Here is a 23,046-nt window from a genome sequence, read left to right on the forward strand (position 1 = left end):
AATCATTTTTATTTCAGTAAGTAATACATTATTACAGTACTTTGTCAGTATCAATTTTATAGCTATGTAATGATTATAATAATATACTGACTTAGTAATTAATATGAAATGCCTCTCACATAGGCTACTGCCCGTGCGTGAGAGATTTCCGCTATCAGGAAATTAATATTAGAAATTGAGAAAAAAAATAGATATTTATGAAACATGACATGACAGTTAATTGGTAATAATTTGGTTGAAAGAAAAAGGCAATTCAAGAATAACTACAATAAAAAATATATATAAAAATATTGGTATGGCAGCTTTCTTATTTGGATAATTAGTGCAGCTTGGACTAATAAATTCCAGACAAAATTGCTTTTTCATAGTATTTGAAAATAACAAAACATAAGTGTGTGCACTATTAGATATTTCTTCTATATGTAGAAAATCAAATGTTTGTCTTATGCCCTATCAGTGCATTACTAAACAATCTATTCAATTGCAACAATACTTTGGTATATTGTTATTTTTTTCTGAGATGTGCACTAGCCGTTAGCACTATTCTCACAAAATGTGTTGGTTTAGATTAAAGGTAACATTTTAAACAGTTTGATGTGTTTATTTTATCTACTTGCTGTCTATTGACTGGCTTTATAAGCTGAGTCGTAACAATCTTGGATGAGCGCTAATTCTTGGCACAGTTGGATGGCTCTGAGTCTCCACAACACTGCTCAAAAGGCTTTGCATTCAACACACTCTTATTGAGAGCTTAGTCACCAATATTGTTAGCTCCTAGTTTCAACAGGACTCTTCAATGGAATCCGAGTCTCTAACTTGTTGCACACTCAGTACTACTGACCTAGACAACTTAAACTAGAATTGGTACAAGTCTATAGAAGACTCTGTACGTTAATTGCCGGGAATAGCATCAGGTTTCAGCCATAACCACTTTCAAAAGCTTAAAAAAGGATTTATATTTACAGGTTACTTGAAAATATGTATGAAATCCTGATTTACAGTTCTACCAAACGTTGTACTTGTAGGGTGAGTTCATGTAGGTGTGTGAGGCACATTGCCAGTCCTTGCTGAAGGTTTCGGAGTGTCTCAGTGGTCCGTTGATTCTCACACTGGCCGGGGGATGAACATCCACCATCACACTCGCCTTCACACTCTCGACACGCTCCACACTACACCAGCTGTCAACATACAACAAGTGATAAAAGGAGTCGCAACATTATTTAACAATAAACTGAGACATCAGAGACACACTTCTTTACATTGTACTGTACCTGGTAGCTGCTGCTAACCAGAACAGCTGGTCGGAAGAGAATTGCTCCAGTGTTGCCAATCTCTCGTCACCAGTGTTGCCACTTCGGGAGCTGAGATAAGCGTTGTAAGCCAGCTTCAGAGCTCCATGATCTGCTATCATCTCTCCTTGCACGTTGACTCCCTTTAGCTGTCGGACAAAACAAAGATATTGATAAAATCTGGGTGTAGCTGATGTTAAATGGACTTAGACTAGTTAAAAGCCTAGAATTAGTTTCTGTATATTGATTATAGTTAAAAATCTAGAATAAATGTGAAATTGTTATATTTGGTAATGTTGTCATAAATACAACATATACCTAAAAGTTCCATAAAAATGTTGAGTGAAGTTACCACCAAGTAGTGGACAGGGAACAATTTGATAAAAGTGTTGATAAAAAGAAAGTCAGTTACAAAACGTATCCAGCATATTAATCTCGGGATTAAATTACTGCTTGCCAAGAAATGAAAGGAATATATAATCGGAGTTTGTTGTAAAGGGAATAAGGAAATTTGACTGAAAGCAGGAGCTCTAACAGTACGGAATTTCATACTTGGATGTTAAAGCATTACTACATCAGGGGAACCAGCTCTAGAGCCTGACAATAATTTTTTAAGCCCTTGATGCAAAGTTGTAGTAGAAAATGGAAACCAATATCTGCCATAGACATTCGTAGTGACTCACCGTCATGTTGACCTCTTTGACAGTGCAGTTGGAGTACTCTGAGACGATGTCTGCAGCTCTTAGATTGAACTGACGGTCAGTCTCCTCATCCCACCATTGGTTCAGGTTGCCTCTGTCATCGTACTGCTTGCCCTGGATGACAAATAACACGCAGTTGAGAATGTTTAATAAAGGGCGAGATAAAATGAAATGTAAACTTCATACAGAGTTTACATAGACTGTCATTATTCACATATGACATTTCAATACATAATGACTTAACCCTTTCAGTGCTATGCGACTGAATATGTTTTTATTGTTGTGCGTCTTTTTGCCAAAAAGTGCTAAGTGGCGATATTTTGTGCTAGCGTGACTTTCGATCGTGTGAGTTTAAATGGGCATATTGGTTGACTCGGTTGTTGTTTGGAAACAGCAATGCTTTCTTTTGATTCCTCATACGATCAAAGCCCAATATATCGTTCCTTAGCACTTTTAAGATGAAAAATTTGATTTTTACCATTTTTTTCTCGCACACTAGACTTTGCCCCCGTGAAAAGCCTAGCACTTTTCGGATCAAATAAGTAAATTTAGCAAAATAGCATTTTTTGGAAAATTACAAAAAAAGTTCTAGCATCAAAAGGATTAATAACATGCTAAATTAACTTTAAAATAATTTAGGGAATAAGGACACAAGAACTCTATGGATAATATTTCATTTTCATTAAAAAATGTTTAACATTTTCTTCGGTTTTAATTTGTTTTGTGAGGTTTGGTGTTGATTTTTCTTATCATGTACCATATCTGGCAAATCTCTACAACCTATACTCGGGATATTGTAGAACTCTCCTGTGCCAAGTGAAATTACCTGTCATTTCTTTTTACGAAATTTCACATTTGAAGAATGTGCACTCCATGTACATTCTAAAAATTGTTATTTGAATAACAAGGGGGTACCAAGAAGAACATAATTTAGTATCAGCTAAAATCTTATAACTATTTGCAAAATAAAAATTCTCTTGACAATGGGAGAACTGTCTCATAAGATGATACCATTAGCCCTTGACATGAAGTAAAGAATGAAAAAAGCAATAGCTGAAAGTGCTGAAACAAAACCGAATATTTAAAAACCACTCTTAGTCCAAAATAGTTGGGCCAGAGACCAGATTGTTTGAATTTGATGATCAGGCAGTTGAAGATCGAAGATGCATTAATGAATCCAACGTCGCAATCTAACATTGGTTGATAGCTCTTTGTCATTTTTTACTTTGGCAAAACCTTAATGCTTACCAAACTGGAGTTGGTCCCAATGTAACACTGACCTCATCATCAACAGAGTGTATGAGCTCATGAGCCATCACAGCACCCAGGCCTCCGTAGTTGAGACTGTCGGGTCTATCAGGAGAGTAGAACATATATTGTAGAATACCAGCGGGGATCTCTGCAGAATAAAACATCAGTTAATTACGTAAATAGAGTTGTAACACGTAGCATTCAGAACAGTACAATGCGTTTAACTTGAATAGATCGAATCATTTAGTGACGAGCAGAATGTGCAGGTACATCAGAACCCTCGCCTACCACCATCGCTTTTGTTATTTTATAGAGTCATCCAAAAAGTAGCTGTATTATAATGTTATATTCACATATCATCATATGTTAAATGTATCATATGTTAGTTGAAGGCTTGAAGGTAAACAATATCAGTCATGTTTATGTTTCAGTCTTGAGTGGAATTGTAAATAAACTTCTGAACTTGAAATGTTAAAGCTTCTAATTTTATTTATATTTTCTAACTAAAACATGGTGTCAGGTGTATTTTGAAACCTAGAAGAAATAATGGAAGTATCTGGATTGTTTAGGTTGCCTGAACCTATGAGTTTTGAAGGAAATGTGAGTGAAAATTGGAAAAGATTTCGTCAGAAGTTTGAACTGTACTTAATAGCTACTAGTCATGGTAAGAAACTTAAGGATGAAATTAAGATTGCGCAGCTGCTTAATCTGTTAGGCGATGATGGCCTAGATGTATATAATACTTTTAAATTTGAAGATAATGACAAAGATAGTTTTGATTGCGTACTTGATAAGTTTGAATCTTACTGTTGTCCTCTGAAAAATGTCATATTTGAGCGGTTTAAATTCTATAGAATGAAGCAGGAAGAAGGTCAAGACTTAAGTAAGTTTGTTATGCAGTTAAAAATAGCAGCTAAATCATGCGAGTTTCTTGAACCTGACAATATGATTAGAGATAGAATTGTCTTAGGTATAAGAGATAAAAGTACTCAAGAGCGTCTATTAAGAGATACAAAACTTGACTTGAAGAAAGCTATTGATTTCTGTATGATTGTAGAGAGTAGCAAGGATCAATGTAGGACTATTGTAGAGCACAATGAAACCAAGCTTTCGGGGACTAAGTCGGATCCATACAGTGTATGTGTTGTTAATAATGTACCAAATCAAGAACTTTCGCGGAGTATTGCAAAAGAAAAACAGAATGATCTATGTAGCTTTTGCGGCTACAAACATGTTCGGGGTAAATGTCCTGCATATGGCAAAACATGCTCGAAATGTGATGGTAAAAATCATTTTGCAAAGGTTTGTAGGAGTAAAACTATAAAATCTCATGCTGTTACAAACGAGGAACAACACGATGAAGACTCTTGTGTGAGCGATGTTAGTTTAGGCTCGGTAAGCTTAAACATTAGTGGAGTGAAAGGTCAAAGTGAAAAATCGTGGACGGAAAACTTGACTGTTGGTGGTACACAAGTTAGATTTAAACTAGATACAGGTGCAGAGATCAGTATTTTACCTGCTAGTTATGTACGGAAAATGAACATTACACACGTAAAACGTAGTTCTTGTGTACTCTCAGCCTGGGGAGATGAAAAATTCAAAATCAAACCACTAGGTCTTGTGATGTTACAATGTAAAACAATTACAGGTGTAACTGCAGATGTGAATTTTGCTGTAGTGAATGTCGAACATGAACTGCCAATTTTAGGACTGAACGATTGTGTCAATTTAGGACTCATTAAGAGAGTGTCATCGATATGTTTGAATTTTAAGGATAAGGATGATGTTTTAACCGGCTACAAGACAGCTTTTGAAGGATTGGGACAGTTTCCAAGCACTCATCATATTCAGCTTAAGGAGGGTGCTATCCCACAAATTCGACAATCACGGAGAGTACCTTACAGTTTACAGGAAAAACTAAAGGAAAAGTTGGACCAACTTGAGGAAACTGGGGTGATTCGAAAAGTTGACAAACCTACAGCATGGGTCAATCCTCTGGTGATCGTGGGAAAACCCGATAAGTCTTTGAGAATCTGCATAGATCCGATGCCATTGAACAAGGTGGTAATGAGAGAGCACTTTCTAATGCCACACCCTGATGATATTCTGGTAACATTGAGTGGTTACAAATATTTTACTGTTTTGGATCTTAAGGATGGGTTTTTTCAAATTGTTTTAGATGAGGAGAGTCGTGAACTGTGCACAGTCAGTACCCCATTTGGGAGATATCAATTTTGTAGATTTCCTTTTGGAATCTGTTCGGGTCCAGAATTGTGCCAGAAAAATAATTACAAATGCTTTGGAAACCTGAAGGGAGTTAACATAGTACATGATGATATTATTGTAGGAGAAACGACATCGGAAGAGCATGACGAAAATTTAAAGAGAGTTTTGGACACAGCCCTTAAACTTGGAATCAAGTTTAATCCAAACAAGATGCAATTTAAGAAGAGCGAAGTTAAGTATCTGGGACACATAGTATCGGCTGCAGGAATCCAACCCGACCCAGATTATGTAAAGGCCATAGTTGAAATGGACCCACCCACGGACAAGAAAGGGGTAATGCGGTTATTGGGCATGCTAAAGTATTTATCGAGGTTCATACCAAATTTAGCAAAAATCACTGCACCCCTCAGACATTTGACAAGAAAGGATGTGGACTTCTTATGGACCGTAGAGCATGAAGATGCTCTGAAGATTATCAAGACATTAATTTCCAGTGAACCAGTTTTGGTATACTTTGACTCTCGAAGACCTCTTGAAATACAAACAGACGCTTCTCAAGATGGCCTAGGATGTTGTTTGTTGCAGAGTGGGCAGCCAGTGGCTTTCATGTCCCGTTCATTGACTGATACAGAGAAGAGATATTCGCAAATCGAAAAGGAAACTCTAGCTATAGTTTTTGCTGTTGAGAAGTTTCACAGGTTTATTTATGGCTATAAAGTAACAGTTCAGACTGACCACAAGCCGCTTGTAAATATTTTTCAACAAGATTTGCACGTGGTACCAGGTCGGCCGCAGAAAATGAGACTAAGGTGTTTGAATTATGATCTGGAAGTAAAGTACTTACCTGGTAGCAGCCAACTTATTGCTGATACGTTGTCAAGAGCAGCATTAAAATGCACAGGAATGACAGTGTCTTCAGAATTTCAAGTACACAGTTTAACAAGTTCATTGCCTATGACTGAAGAGAAGAAGAGATTATTCCAGCGTTACACTGAAGAGGACCAAGAAACTGCTATTGTGAAGAGATACTGCAAAGAAGTTTGGCCAGAAAGGAAGCAAGACACCCCAGAGATAGTACGCCACTATTGGAACCAAAGACATATGGTATCTGAAGAAGATAGTTTATTGTTTTTAAATCACAAACTGATTGTGCCACGACAGCTACGACAGGACATGCTTCAGCGAATCCATATCGCGCATGGAGGAATTGAAAAGTGCAAAGCTAGGGCTCGACAGATACTTTATTGGCCACGAATGGCTACAGACATTGAAAGTTTTGTGGCTCGTTGCAGGATATGTGAAAGGTTTTCCAGGAGTAATGCAAAGGAAACCCTTATGCCGTATCCTATACCTACTAGACCATGGGAGCGTATCGGATGTGACATATTTTCATATGGAGGAAATATGTACTTGGTCATGATGGATGCTTACTCAAACTGGTTGGAGCTGGTTAAAATGCCATGTAAATCAGCAACGTCTGTAATATCAGCATGCAAAGACATCTTCAGTAGATTTGGCCCTCCTGATATAATGGTAGCGGATAATGTCCCTTACAACAGTGCCCAAATGAGGGAATTTGCCCGTGAATGGAATTTTGAAATTGTGACACGCAGTCCAGGCTATGCACAATCCAATGGGCTTGCTGAAAGGGCAGTTGGAATAGCCAAAGAGTTGATAAGGAAAGTAGAGTATGACAATAAGGATTTGAAAATGGCTTTATTGGAGCTTAGGAACATGCCCGTTAAGCATCTGGGATATTCTCCAGCTCAGCTGATGTTTCAACGCAGGTGTAAGACAACAATCCCTGTTACCGAGGAACTGCTGAAACCAACGCTGAATGATGGAGTACAAGACAAGTTAAATACAAGACAACAGCTGCAGAAAAAATACTATGATCGGTCAGCCAAGGACTTAAGGGTTGTAAGAAATAACGAAAGAGTTGTCTTCAGAAATGAAGGAAGGTGGGAGCAGGGAAAGATTGTTAATCAAGGACCAACTCCAAGAAGTTACTGGGTAGAAGGTGATAACGGGGCTACATTAAGAAGAAATCGCCGCCATCTGAAACCATCACTCACTCAACAAAACAATTCCCAGCCAGTTCCAAGGCAAGACGAGCCAGTACAACTAAGACCGCGTAGAGAAATCAAGCTACCATCAAGATTTCAGAACACAATATAATAGTCTCAAAAGAAGGGAGAAGTTTGGTTGGTTATTGTTTTTAGTTAATTCTTTCAAATTTGTTTGCTGTTTTTTTTAAAGGGGAAAGATGTATTATAATGTTATATTCACATATCATCATATGTTAAATGTATCATATGTTAGTTGAAGGCTTGAAGGTAAACAATATCAGTCATGTTTATGTTTCAGTCTTGAGTGGAATTGTAAATAAACTTCTGAACTTGAAATGTTAAAGCTTCTAATTTTATTTATATTTTCTAACTAAAACAGTAGCTGTTATATATAATTTAATATACATATTCAGAGTAAGGGAAGTTTTCTTTCTTTGCCATTCTAGAGGTTACATACCTTGTTGCCAACGTAATCATTGGTCGCCTGAATGGTGACCAGTTTCGATACTCTTAAGGTGTCATTGTCAACGTATGGTTGTCCCTCTTATAGGAGGTCGTCAAAAATTTTCCAAAACACATGCAAGACACAAACATAAACCAACATTTTTACAAAGGAATAATACTGTATGGCCATACAACTGAGTCAGTCTTGACCTACACCCTGAACCTGCAGCCGTGCCGTAATCATTAGCCATTTAGACGAACAAGGATTACATTGGCAAAGAGTTACAGTATTTTACCTCTAGAATAGTAATTGTTAAGTAACCCTTAGGCAACACCTGAAAAAATGTCTTTTCTTACCCTCCTCTGCCTACTAATTGACACAATCTTTACCAATTGATTTGGTCTGTGCTTACACTTACTAAATTCATGTCCTCAGTAGCGTAAATGTAGACTTTCTTACTAAAGCTATGTAATTCTCATAAAATGTTGACACTTTATTTGCCACTGATGATCAGAGGGAAATTTTTGCTTATATAATGTATGATATATTTAATTTTGCTGCTGTGATGTATAATGTTGTCAATGATTTACATACTGACCTACAGCGTTGTGGTCGTCCAGGTAGAATGCATTGACCTCAGTGACCTCACAGTGAGCGTCCCACCTGGTCTTGTTGACCTCTGACCTCAGCAGACTGAGTGCTTTGTGACTCTCCCAGTCTTGCAGACTCAGCACAGACGACAACAGGTCTGCTGACACATCCACCTGGCAACAGAAAACTGAAAAGGAAATTGCAACAAGAAAAAGAAAACAAATAATACCAGGCTCACATCAGGTGAAATATGAAAGCGAGTTCAAGCATTCAATGCTCCTTCAGAAGTACTAAAACCAAGACTTGGGATTTTTTGATTTGGGATTTTTGGATTTGGGATTTTTGGGAGGATAGCAGGCTTATCTGGATGGGAAAGAGTCCAAACTGGCACAAGATACACAACACTTTAAATCTAAAAAAATCTAAAATAAATTTCTTAGTAAAAGATCAACTTGTAAACATTTACCTTTTCATAATATTCCTCTAGCACTCTATCATCAAGAAGTTCATCTGGGTATCCAATATGGTAGAATATACTATCTGCTTTCTTTTTTGCTCTTCGTCTGAAAAGTAAACTTTGTTATATTTACAATATTGTACAATATTTTACTGAAATAGTTAACTTACCTACGGTACAGGCAATTTGCAGTACCGCGTTTATAAAGGACCTTGGGGCACAAGAGTTTTTGGTTTTGTTGGGGGCGCAAGCAGCATAAAATATTTTAAATCGTGCGACAGTGGAATCCTCCTCACTCACACTTCCCACTCATAACTCATCACTGCAACTGATTGCATATGTCACTACTTGTTCCGCCTTATCTTTATTTACCTATTTGTAATGAATTTTAATGTCATTTTTTCAATACTCACCAATGTCAGTTCCTTTTGTTCACATATTACCAATTGGTTAGTGAACAAATAAGTTATTGTAGTGTGTTTGCATGTGTACAGAAAGTGGTGTAACCCTAATAATTAACTTAAGTTAAATTAAGCTGAACTCACCTTGTTCGCTCGTCCATCCAAGGCACTTCTGTGATAAGTTTCTGGAACTGTTGATGAATCACTCCTACCATTCTCGTCACAGCTGGTTTCATGTCTCTAGAAACATACTTCTTTACATACGCAGCTCCAACAACATGTTCAAACCTGAAACATTGAGGATTCAAACTCAATAATATAAAGAAGTACTAGAAAAATATGCACCAGTGTGAGCTAACTAAAGCTGTAGTAATTCTATTGATTTAACTTCTTTTACAACTTCTAACTAACTTTTAACTTCTTTTATAAATGGTGTTTTTTTTTTTTTTTTGGAGGTTACCATATTTTTTTAATGTACAGTATCAAGAGAATAGTTTGTACCTATACAATATATTAAACTCTGCATATTTGTGAGCATAATTAAATACAAGGTACCTCTTGTTTATTATTTTTCCAAACTCAACTGTATGATACAGATGCCCATCTATTATTCTTACCTGTCAATCAGATTATTGACACAAAACTCCCATCTGGGCTTGAGCTTGGTGGCACCAGTGAGTGCAGTCATCAACACTAGACGCAGACGAGACACTCGAGTGGTAAGGTAGGGCATGCTCTCGTACACAATGTGCCACAACATGTAGTTGGCGACGATCCTGGACAAAGAAATATACCTCCCAGCGCTTATTGTTACACTGTTTATGTACATTTTTATAAGTTTGAATGAAATCTACATGTGTGTCTCTCGTACACTTTTACTATACTCCATCCACAAAATGTTGGCTGTTTAGGGGCAATGTTTCCATCCCCTCCACCTCTCCCCAACTTTGAAAACAGCTGAGAGATGATGTATACATTAAGAAAAAAACCTAGTGGTTGGAGAATCTAGGAAACCTTCATCTTAAACCGCCTAAATTTTGTGAACGGACTATAAGACCAGCTTTAAACCATTATGTAGGCAACATATTACATGTTGACAAACACACACAATACAAACACAATTGACAAAGCCATGTGTAGAGCCTGAATCTGTGTGTGTGGTATGTACATTGATGAATAAGGGAGATCGTACACAGGGGGAAGAAGAGTTGGGATTGGGAAGAAGAGAACAGTGAAAAGTGACTGTTTACTTATACATCTAAATTAAAAATTATATTGAATTTTTTCATTAAAGTGTTAATCGTCTCTCATAACAAAATTAATGAATCGTGTATATTGACGACGATAAGAGAGAGGTGCTAAGACCTCGAGGCAGTCCCAGAACTACAACACATTCAGCTATGTTGCTGTTACACACTGTATTGTAACTTCTTTGTGATGAAATCAAAGGAAGATTAAGTTGAACACTAGACTAGAAAAATGTTTCAAAATAATTTACAAACCACATTAAAAATGTTAAAACTCGTGTTTGAATTATTTTTATGAAGGTTTAGATAATCAATATGAATAGGAAAAATAAATTTTTTGATTGGTAAATCACTTATTTATCCAGTGAAGTGTCATTGCATAATGTAGAAACTATATAACAAATGAAATGCCTAAAGATGTTCAGCATATTTGTTTTTGTGTGTTTTCTACTCCAACGGAATTCTTTTTCCATTTGAAAGAGAACTGTCCAAACTCTGGTCTTGTTACTATCTAATGTCGACCTTTTTGTTAGATATGCCAATAACTAATGGCATCTGGGTCTAGAAAACGATCTTGCTAGAAATCAAGCCAGCGACCTTTAGATTTGAAGTAAAAGTATGACAGCAACTCTAATGTTATTTAAATTCCAGTAAATAGTTATCAATCAATGCCTTGCCTTTTGTCAACTCTCTCAAGTAGTTCTCCAAGATGTTCAAAGAATGATGGAACTGCAACGTTGACCACTTCATTAGGTGTGATTGTAACATACCTGTTGATCAGAAAAAAGTATCAACAGGGTTAAAAAGTTCTTGACAATGATAAAACAATATTAGGTACTTGAGAAATAGAAAAATTACTTAAAATATGGAATACAATGTGTGTTTAAAGTATAAAAATTAACAAACTTGTACAAATCTACAAGTTAGTTTGTAATTAATTAATCGAGTACCAGCAACCCACCGTTTGAGACAGGCAGGTATGAGCATGCTCCAGTTAGCGTAAGGGAACCTGGCATCCATTTGTTTTAGAGTGAAGGGGTTGTAAAGCTGGAAGTGGTCTCTCATCTCCTCTTGTGGCACTGAAATCTAAAGTGAGTCAAATCTTAAATCTTATAAACATAAAACATCCTTAGTGACTCAAAGAATTGTAGAAAACAGATGTCTTGTTGACTAATATCAATTATCAATTATTTAAGACGGGGTAAAAGACGCACTATGTGCGTATTTTAACCCAAATATGAGTGAAGGATGAGTGTAGGATAGATGGGTCTATTAATATACAAGTACATTAAGAGAAGCTTCAAGTTCTTTCACCTCCTCTCTGCTCTATACATCCATTGATTATGACACTGCTTGATGTAAAAAACGTTTTGCTGTACCGGTAGTCTTTTTGAGAGTTTACAAACTGTTTACAACTCAATTTGTCTCGGTAGGCTGGGTAGCCAAGTAGTTATAGTGCTCATCTTCAAATCTGAAGGTTTCTTGTACAATTTGAAGCAAGATTCTTTCTAGACCCAGATAAAATTTGTCATTGGGCTGTTAGAGATGGGCGTTATTTAACATAACAGGATGAATAACAGTGTTACGGCCGCGGCAAAGTTATTGCGCCCCTGTTATTATAATAACTTATCTATTCACACCATGTTGCAGGAAAGCCACGCGGACAACAAAAACGAAAACATATATTGCCGTTAGTGCTGTTGCCGCAACGCTACCAGAGCAACGATAACTTCGGAAACAAACTAGAATTAGAATAACGCATCCTGTCTGGACAATTCCCGACTCCCAACTAAAACTGAAAACTGAACTGATCAACCCACAACGATAACTGAACGCCGCAACACCAACCGGCGGACAACGGTTTTTAGCAACAACGAGTTGGCAATCGTTATTAAAATTACAGGCCAGCCCGAGCAATGACGTTTGTTTGCACCAAAAAATACTCCATTTTTTGTCCCAAAAGATAATTTGCGCTCTTCTCCACCTCCGTTGTGGGGGAATTTTTCTCTTCCTTGAGCCTCCAACGAACCTAAAACCTCTTATGCCCCTGGACCTATTTATTGAATCGGCCCTGTTTACACAATCTATACTTTTGTTACAACACTTTCAACGACATGTCTTCATTGTTTTGTAGGAATTACCATGTCATCAAGCTCTTTATAAACTTTCAAATATTCATTCTCTATTGTTATTTATTGTATAAAAAAAAAACATTCCCTTGAGTACTCCAAAAAATATTGACCTTAGCCAACTCCATCTCTAGCATGAGTACATCGCTCATGTCCTCCTTGGCGTAGTGGAAGGGGACTCCAAACTGTACTGCCACCTCCACCATCATCTCATAGTAGGCCAGCACCACGTCGTCCTCAAGACCTTGCACCAGGTACTCACGTGGGATGCCTAGGACTGGCTGGGACAGCTACAACAATCAAGGTTTAATGAAGCAATGAAGTAAGTGTAGTTTGCTCTAAGTTCAATTTTGACATTTACTTATTTAACAAAATGTGTATCTGCAAATAGGACTACAGACATTTTGAAACATCTACATAGTTACCATATACATAGGTTACATAGTAGACCTTGTATGGAAGATAAAGCTACATACCTCTAGCTGATACCTGGAAGTATCATTTGCCACCAGAGCCACAGCCACATCCACCACCATGTCCCAGCACCAGCCCCTCTGGGCTAGCCACACTGTCATGTTGGTCCAGTGGAAGTTGTCAGGGTCCCAGACACCGTGGTCGTCCATCACAGGCCACCCTCCCAGCTGCTCTAGCCTCACCTTCATGTCATCAAGGTCCTGGTCCTCTACGGCCTCTGGAACATCACCATGACAAAATCACTAACAACTTGGAACATAAATTTGTAAAAAAAACAGTTAAACTTCTGTGTAACCAAGTATACTACATGGCAAAGGTGGCTGAGCAGATATAGGTCTTGTCTAGTCATCAGGAGGATGCCGATTCAGTCCTGAGAATGGTGAAATTTTTATGGATCAAAACTGAACCCAGCTATCCTTGATGATTGTGCAGTAAATGATCTTGACTAAAGAATCAGCTGATCTAAGTCAGTAACAAAGCTGTAATCTCATTTGCAACACTTATGATTTTTATCTTCGCCTTAAATTATTAACATTTATTATTTATGGACCTTCATTGTGTAGACCTCTATATTATTCCAGTAGATAGTTACCAATGTCCATGCAGGCTCTGTAGAATGTATTGGCTAGCTGGTAACACCTAGGTTTCCCTTTTAATGCTGACGTAGAGTTAAACTCTGCCTGGATCCTTCTCAGTATCTTCATCTCCAGATCTGATGTTGATGTCCACATTTCCTATAGACAGTGACACACAAGAATAGTTACTATATAATGTTGTCTTTCATGACAAAAAAGGGTTAATAATTAATAGGTATAAGTGTAATTGAGTTGGAGACTTTATAGGTGTTGTAGTTTATGTAAAATATTTTCCCTTGCAATTTTTTTTTTTTTATTTTACTACCATATCAATAATAACAGTAGACATTTTGTGTAGTTGCCAGTAGGAAATTCGCCTTTTCTATGACTCCTGGGGAGGGCATATCGGTAGTGGGAGTATAGCTGACAAGCCATAGTGCAGCATTGGTAAGCGCTTCGTGTACCTGCAAGTCTACACTGTCTGTTAATTTTGGTCGTGTATCTACATTGAAAAATAGCATTTCATTAACAGTGTGCAAACATGAAGTTCTGTGTTTAACAATTTAAAAACCCCACCTAGTGAGACTCTTGAGTTGTTAATTCAAACTTAATGTTGAAGAGGCAATGTAGAAAAGTAAAGTTTAATAATAGCACAAACAGTTTCGTGAAGGCCAGGAACCATCACTAAGAATTACGGACTTTTACACTACCTATCTAATTAGACTCGACAGTGGATATGTGTTAAAAAGACACATCAACCAACTACGACTCATTGAAATGCCAACAAAGACTGTCAAATTTGCTCCCACAGTACAAGAAGCCACTTCGGAAGAACCAAGACCACATCATCCATTTGAAGACCTCATCACAATCTCTACTGAACAACCACCGCCACTAATCAATGAACAACCTCAACATGAGACAGGAAATGAAAGTCCAGCACTGCGCAGATCCAATAGAACAAATCGCCAGCCTGAATATTTGAAAGACTTTGTTACGTCTTAGTTTTGTTGTTTTTATTTTATTCTTCAATACAAATTATCTTTTCTAATAAGTGTGGGAGAATTATAGTATATCAACCACATGTTTAATAATCTATATAATCAATACGCTACATGAAACTTTGTCGGTTGATCTCCTCCCCCATTTCTTAACCGATTTTATCCATTGACGTCTCATTTTTTTTTTTTTTTTTTTTTTTTTTTTTTTAAAGAGGTTCAGATTCAGATTCAGATTCAGATTCTTTATTCGTCACAATACATTCTCCTCCCCAGCACAGCTGGTAAAACAGGTGACATGTCAACATCTTAAAAACTAAAAACAAAATATATACATGATACAATTTTTCGGCAAAAACTTAATCGAATTCCTTAATTTTATATACATTAACATAATATTACAAAGTGTCACATAAAAAATCATTTATACAATAGTATACTTTGTTTAGCAGCAGGGACTGAACTTCTTTCTCAAACTTAAGATCATTATCAATATTCATTATCCTGTTTGGTAGCTTATTATATAATTTCTTACCAAAATACTGAGGCAACTTTTCAAAGGAACTTAATCTGTGAATAGGAAACTGGAAATCATTTCTGTTCCTAGTCTGATAATTGTGAATATGTTGATCTTCCATCAACATATTAAAATTAGATTTAACATAAAACAGACATTTACTAATGTACATAGATGGTAGTGTTAAAATTTTGAGTTCCCTAAAAATAGATTTACAGGATGTTTTAGGTTTAGAATTTGTCATGATTCTAAGATATTTTTTTTGTAATTTAAAAACAGACTGTATACCTGAACTACCTCCCCAAAGCTCAACACCATACTGCATTGATGAAGCGAACAATGCATGATATACAATCAATCTCGTCTGTAAGTCAGTAATTTTTTGCAGAACAAACATTTGAAAACAAAGAGAATTTAATTTTTTGATCAAAATATCAATATATGTTTTCCAGTTTAGTTTTTCATCAACCTCGAGACCCAAGAACTTTGTTGACTTTACAATAGGAAGGTGATCATCATTTAATATTATTTGATTAAGATTTTGTTCCTGTCTTTGCGTAGTGCTAAAATTGATTACATTAGTTTTACTACTATTTAATTTAAGACCATTGGCCTTGAACCACACTTGCAAATCTGTGAGGGAATTCTGAATAATTTGCTGTAAATCTAAAATGTTGTTTGATTTAAGAATGGCTGTAGCATCATCTGCATACAGAACAATTTTGAAATCAAAATTTTGTGCTAAATCGTTTATATAGATTAAAAACAGAATAGGACCAAGAATTGAACCCTGGGGCACGCCCCGCGTTCCTTTCCTCCATTCAGATTTAAAAACCATATCATTTTTTTTAATAACAGTTCTGTGGTGTCTACCAGATAGGTAACACTTAACCCAAGATAATGCGGAAGAAGCGAAGTTGTAAACTTTTAACTTATCAAGAAGAATATCATGTACCACACAGTCAAAAGCCTTGGATAGATCGCAGAACACACCAGCTGTGGTCTGCGATCCATCCAAGCCCTCCGATACACACCTGATTAAATCTGCTATGGCTAAAACTGTGCTCTTATTTTCTCTAAATCCATATTGTTCCTTGATAAATAAATTATTGTCTTCAAAAAATTATAAGATTTGTTTATTAGCTATTTTTTCAAAAACCTTTGAAAATGCAGGAAGCAGGGACACCGGCCGATAATTGTCAATATCCAATTTACTTCCTTTTTTAAACAGTGGTTTTATTTCTGCATATTTAATTTGGTAGGGCAATGTTCCAGAAATGAGTGACTGATTTATAATATTTGTTAATGGTTTTGAAACTTGATTGGCAATCCTTTTCAATAAAAACAAAGGAACCTCATCCCATCCTGAAGATCGCTTGTTCTTCAATGATTTGATTATTTTATTAACATGATTTTCATCTACTGGACTGAAGTGAAAAACTGGTAAACTTTGACTCCACTCATTTTTTTTCATTGCAAATCTAACTGCCATTTCCCTTGATGGTGAAATCTCATTCTCTAAACAAATATCAGTAAATTTATTGTTAAAAGTATCAGCTATTTTATTACCATCTTTTAAACACTTATTTTGGAAAACAATGTCTGAAAAGCTATTTTCTTGAGTTGCCTTTAAACCTAATTCCCCATTAACAACTGACCACACTGCCTTGCTTTTATTGTCTGCTTTCTCTATAAAAGAGGTGTTTGCATTTCTTTTTGCCCTAGAACAGACAGCTTTAAAATTTTTCTTAAAAACTTTACAATACTCTTTAAAGGCATGGTTATCAGATTGTTTTGCTAAGGCTTGCAATTCTCTGTTCCTAGCACTTAATTCTCTAATCTCTGAATTTACCCATTTTTTCCTATTGTTTTTTCGGTGTCCTGCTTTACAAGTTTTTAGTGGAAAATGTTCCTCAAAAATCATCTTAAATCTAGAAAAAAAATCATTAAAATTACATTGAACTGAATTATTTTCACTAAAATCCCAATTTTCCTCATTTAAAGTAGAAATAAACTGATCAATTTTTTTGGCTGAAAAAGACCTACTATATCCGAGTTTCTTAAAATTTACAGAGTCACTACTAAATTCAATATTACTATCTAATGTAATAAATAAAGCTCTATGGTCAGATACTCCTAATTCCATATTTAGAGTTTGGTGTTGTTCAACTTTCATATTAATTAATACATTATCTATACAGGTATTTGTTGTAGGCGTTATACGTGTTGGCTCAAAAAAAGTTTCCTTAAATCCAAATTGCCTAATTATGTTAAGAAACGAATCTTTGTGAATAGGGTACCTACAGTTATCTAATGTATCCACATTAAAATCTCCAGCAATATAAATTTGTTTTTTTTTAAGTTCTTTTCTTAGCAACAATAGCAAAGCTTCTAATTTACAGAGAAAATTGTTAATATTAGTCCTATCAGGTGTACGATATAATGATATTACAATACTTCTTAGGCTAGGTATTTCTATTGCACATCCTTCAAACACAGCATCTTCAAAGTAAATGTTTAAATCATCTCTGTTTAAAAAAGCTAAATTATGCCGAATAAGAATACATGTACCACCATGAGTACCCTGTGATCTACAAAAGTATGTTGCTAGCTTATAATTTACCAATGTATTCAGGAGGTTAACATTAGCTGTATCCAGAAAATGCTCATTTAAGCACACAATATCAATGTTTTTATTTTCTAAAAAAAATGTTTAACATATTAATCTTAAATGTTATACTACCCTGTATGTTAAAATGCATCAACCAAACATTTTTATTATCTTTAAAACAGGCAGTATCTAAAGGACTATCGTTATTTATTCTATTACATTGTTTAAACTTACATTTACTACGGGTTTTATAACATTTTCTAAAAAAGGTACATTACTTGTATCAGTTGAAGTGGATTCCATATGGTGTGTGTCCCTCGCTGCCACTGGAATAGTTTTTTCCTGTAGCGGGGATGTCGGAGTACAGGTGATAGGTGTGGATGAGGTCACCGCAGATGAATTGTAGGAGGTCAATAGCATGACTTCATCTTCACTGTCTTCTGCATCAATGAGTGAAGAAGGGGAGATGGAGATACCCGCAGATTGTGCTAATGGATGGTCCGTTGGTTTTTGCACTTTTAATTTGGTGTTATGTTCTGTGACGAGTTCTGTGAGTCTGTTTAAAAGTTCGAGATGACTAAGTCCGCCTCTTATCACTCTAGTAGACACTTCATCATACAATGTGATATAAACCGTAGCCTCAGTTTTGGTTTGAAAATCTGTTATATTTTTCACAAAGTGTTCAGGAAGAATTCCATCCCTAGTACACCCCATAGGAGAACATACAAGTGTTTTTAAACCTCTTTTTTTAAAATCTGCAGTGAGTTGTGTAAAAGCTTTGTCATAAACCTCAGTAGATGGTTTTTTGAAATAGGCTGGCTTCGTGACAAGACCATACACGTACGCTCCATTTTTAACTCTCTGACAAGTGATATTATCATCAACAAAGTCCGTATTACAGGGTCTACCAAACTTGCGCCTAAAAACAACAGCCACTCCAGAAGACATATTTTTAGGGTCGTTAAAATCCGAAGATATACAGTGAGCGAAAGCTAAGGATGATTTACCCCTTAGCTGCTCAATTGTGTCATACATGTTGGATTCTACAACATTGATGGCAGTATCGGTGGAAAAAATTGATGCATTAGAAGATGTGTCTTTTTCGACCAGAAGATGCGCCACAGTTTTAGCTATGTCTGTTTTCCCTCTCTTGTTATAATGTAGGCCGTGAGTTGTAAAATAGTGCCGAGGAAGTACATGTAAAGGGAGCAGTTTTACGTGGTTTTTCTTCGCTACTAAGTTTTCGATTTCCACATTGACTCTGCTTATCTTTAGGTCCAAGTTCGGTGTATCATGTCTCATTGGTAAGCTTGCTAAAATAAGATTTGTATGTTCTGTTTTACTAATAAGACTTTGAATATCATTAATAAGCCGACTGATACCCGTAGTTTCCATATTGTTAGTTCCAGCTATAACCATGAGGTAATCTTGTTTGTCCAAACCTTTGGAAAGTTCCTCAATTTCCTCTGTCACCTGGTTAAATTTAGCTCCTGACCTAACAAAGGAGCAAACATTGAAGGGTGCTCTTTGTTCGATTAAATTGCTTAAGTGTTTGCCATGACTGTCTGCTAGAATCACCAGTTTTTTCCGAGATTTATCAACTTTATGGCTTGTTTGAGATTTATTCCCTATTTTGCAGTTACTATTTACATGCCCGAGAAATGACTTACTATAGGCTACTTCTTTGTTAGGTACATTGCCTGCAGGAATGTCTTGTGACAGTATAGAAAAACTGTTTGTACACTCTATATTACTTAAGCTATCAGTGGTAATACTAGGCTTTGTTGTAGGGCTTTTTGACTTGACTCTGCGCCATGGGTTTAGCTTTGATGGAGAAAGCAAAGGGGGGTAACAGTTAGAGCAATTTTGACTAAAAGCTTTCAGTTGGTTGATTTCTTGTTGTAACTTTTCATTGTCTTCCTTTAATAAATTGAGTGCGAGTTGGAGATTTTTATTTTCAAGCTTAAAATGGTTAAGTTCTTGCTTAAGAATTTGTGTTTGAAAATCTTCACCTGTATTATCAATACTATTTTTGTTACTACTTAGTGTTTCTTCAGGACAGGACAAGGTATTTGAAGTGCTGTTTATGGTAGTTGCAGTTTGAGTTTTCTGGGACTGATTACCTAATTCATCTCCTCTACTAGACAAAGGAGAGAATTGTGTTAAAAATCCAGAATGTCCTTGAGTTTGCTTAGCTGAGGGAGTTTTTGATTTTTTTGAAGTACCAGGGCTCATATATACTTTAGCTATATTTGTCAACGCAATATTGTATGATTCTCTATGTTTTGCTGCCACAGAATCCAATGGGTATTTGAGTTTGTTTTCATGATATGAACAAATGTCATTTTTATTAATTCTAGCAATTTCATTAGTTCCAAAACATTTTACTTCAAATTTTGTAACATTTTTATAGGTTTCATTATCCACCCTTACAACTTGGGCTGGCCAATATGGATATCCACGTACTTTACCAAAAACAAGATCATCAATCTTAAAATCCATAATTACCAAATTTTATAACAGCATATAATAAATAATAAATTGATAGTCTTTATTATATATTTCACTGGGGTAAAATTAAAGGATAGCAAACAACATTAAAAATAGGTTTTGAAGTAAATAAAATCAAAAAGTTAAAAGTCTCTGAAGTAATCAGTATCTGAAGTATAGATATATTCAGGTTTCAGATATTCATGTTTGGAGTTATCTCTATCAGTTGCCAGTACAAAGTTCAGATCACTCACTCAGTTTTCCTTGCCGAGCTTATCTATGGTCCCATCTTATCTATGAACATTGAAATAATCCTGCAGTTTATCAGAAAAACTATAATTTATATAAACTGGTTACTTGAATGAGAAAACTGATTAAACACTTTCACAGATAAAAACTTACTGAATATTTAGGTATAAATTTCTTCATGTAAAAGTTTAATTTACTACTTAAAAACTTATAAAAATTGAAGAGCACAAATGACACAGCTTTTGCAGCTACAGGGTCTTCCCCCTCCTCTCTTAAAAATATAGAGTTGGCGGCCTCTTTTAACCTTGCATTTGCCCGTCCACATAGACTACAGATCTGTGCGTGGAACGTATCCAGCAAAGCAAGGGGTGAGCCGGTACAGTACAAAGGTGAACTGTACTGATAAAAGTTTGTGGCAGTGACCAGGATCCGAACCCACGACACTTCTGCCTTGGGCCCAAAGTCCGTGATGCTACCAACTGAGCCACCGACTCACCAAAAAAACCATTGAAAAGAGCGTGCCGCGTAGATTTGCAAAGTGGCCTTACATTTTTTTAAAAGTCCCTTGGGCTCTGCCCCAGTGGCTTTGAAAGTTCCCGTGTTATCCTTATGGAGAACATAATTGTTTACATTTTGATCAGCTGTATAATTTAATTGCTGTTATTTATTTTTCAATTCAATGAAACGCATTGAGTACTTTTATTTACTATTTGAGTTTGTGTAAACATAACCCCCAAGACGGATCGTGTTAGTATGGTTGTATCTTAAAGTTGTGTATTTATCGTTGTTTTGTGTCGCTATGACGGGTCGTGTTAGCATGATTGTAACTTATATTTGTGAATTTATCGTTGTTTTGTGTAGCTATAATTTGTTAATTTGTTGTTATTTTCTTTTAAATGTCTCCGACATGATGACAACAAAACATAGATAGGAGGCGTAATCGTGATAACGACCGCAACTACAGAACAGTGGCGCGTAATAGGCTTAACTCATCACAGTCAGCACCTGACCCTGGGCAATCTCAACTATTAGGTTAAAAATCCGCCCTAACACTACCCCAAAACGACTTTTCGTTCTCAATTGGCCCTCTATCAATGACCTGTGCCTGTACAGCGAGGCATTTTGAGAAGTAGAAAACCGGCAGGAATGCTTTAGGTTTATCAATAACGAATATAAAAATGGTCTGAGCTACACACCGGTAATCTTGAGTTGACTCTTTTAAATTAATTAATTGTAATAACTGTATGACTGTTATTCGTTTTAAAATAACTCCTGTAATACTTTGCAATTGCTCGAATTCGAGCAACATGTACACTGGTTATTCAATATCCTATGTTGGCAATAAGTAAATATCTATCATATGTTATTATTAATAATTAGTGTTAAATAAGTCATCAACAACATTACAAATTTTTTATCAATCAATTATATATTGTAAAAAAAATCTGTTCAAATGAAGCTACATTTTTCAATTATCAAAGTCAACAAAATACACGTGCATGCACAAGGCCACGACACCTACCCTATCTGGTGGGATTGTAGTTTTGTTTATAAACCCTCCACAAGCAAACTTGTAGAAGTCCTGGCAAGGGTCTACTGATGGGTCCATGTTGTATTGTATCTGTTTGGCTGTAACAGCGAACAAACATTCTAAAATATGGAAAGAGTGCAAAATTAGCCAATACTACAAAATTAAAACATACAAATTTATCCTTTGTATTTTCATTTTCTGATCTCGTTGCAATTTTTCAAATATTGCACAATGAATTTGTTTCTGGAATGGTTTTTCACCTTCAAATTGATTCAAGTATCTTGAAATGAAATAATTTCAATAACTCCAATCTAAACTGCTCAAGCAAAAACTTTCACTGTGTTTATTATATATCATGGGCTTATTTATATCCCACTATGCCTAAGGTATGTCTATGAGTTTTTTAGTAATTTATAATTTGTGCCTGAACTAAAATTACCTGCTTCTAAACATCCTGGAGTTCTGCAGACGGTGTGAAGATTGTTTGGACTCAACCCTGAAATAATTTACTTTTTCAGAAAGAAAATTTGATTGAAAAACAAATTATACTTGATCATACCTACTTTTTTTCTTTTCTTTAAAACATCCATAAAGTAACGAACAATATTTTACGGATTGTACAGTAAATATTTTGAAAGCAATAATTATACCAATGTAACCATAACGCGAGAATAAAAAAAATATATGTATAATGGTCTAAAACCAGTAAACCAAATAAAGTTTTACAGTCATAAGCACCAAACTGTGTAAAACTAAATGTTGAATATGTTACAGTCTATGGCAAAATATGTTTAA

General features: G+C 35.8%; 1 protein-coding gene across 1 annotated transcript; it reads right to left on the reverse strand.

Moving 5' to 3' along the window:
* Positions 1–977: 977 nt before the first annotated feature.
* Positions 978–22,749, reverse strand: LOC129001782 (neprilysin-2-like). Its single transcript, XM_054429225.1, has 15 exons — positions 22,691–22,749; positions 22,243–22,349; positions 13,873–14,014; positions 13,283–13,497; positions 12,920–13,096; positions 11,639–11,763; positions 11,355–11,447; positions 10,048–10,206; positions 9,575–9,718; positions 9,039–9,135; positions 8,580–8,745; positions 3,271–3,389; positions 1,973–2,104; positions 1,272–1,438; positions 978–1,178 (listed from the first exon to the last, which is right to left on the reverse strand). Exons 2-15 carry the CDS (start codon positions 22,327–22,329, stop codon positions 1,004–1,006), a joined length of 1,998 nt encoding a protein of 665 aa, XP_054285200.1. The 5' UTR covers positions 22,330–22,349; positions 22,691–22,749; the 3' UTR covers positions 978–1,003.
* Positions 22,750–23,046: the final 297 nt, after the last annotated feature.

The sequence above is a fragment of the Macrosteles quadrilineatus genome, unplaced genomic scaffold (assembly GCF_028750875.1).
Source record: "Macrosteles quadrilineatus isolate MER2022 unplaced genomic scaffold, UCM_ALF_1.0 Scaffold_8__2_contigs__length_117827958, whole genome shotgun sequence".
Taxonomy (NCBI): domain Eukaryota; kingdom Metazoa; phylum Arthropoda; class Insecta; order Hemiptera; family Cicadellidae; genus Macrosteles; species Macrosteles quadrilineatus.

Excerpts from the sequence above, each read along its gene's own strand:
- LOC129001782 (XM_054429225.1), bottom strand. The coding sequence starts at position 22,329 with ATGGACCCATCAGTAGACCCTTGCCAGGACTTCTACAAGTTTGCTTGT. Across the intron at positions 13,097-13,282 it reads CTTCCAGGTATCAGCTAGAG|CTGTCCCAGCCAGTCCTAGG; the intron begins GTATGTAGCTTT and ends TGATTGTTGTAG. Across the intron at positions 1,439-1,972 it reads TCAAAGAGGTCAACATGACG|CTAAAGGGAGTCAACGTGCA; the intron begins GTGAGTCACTAC and ends TTTGTCCGACAG.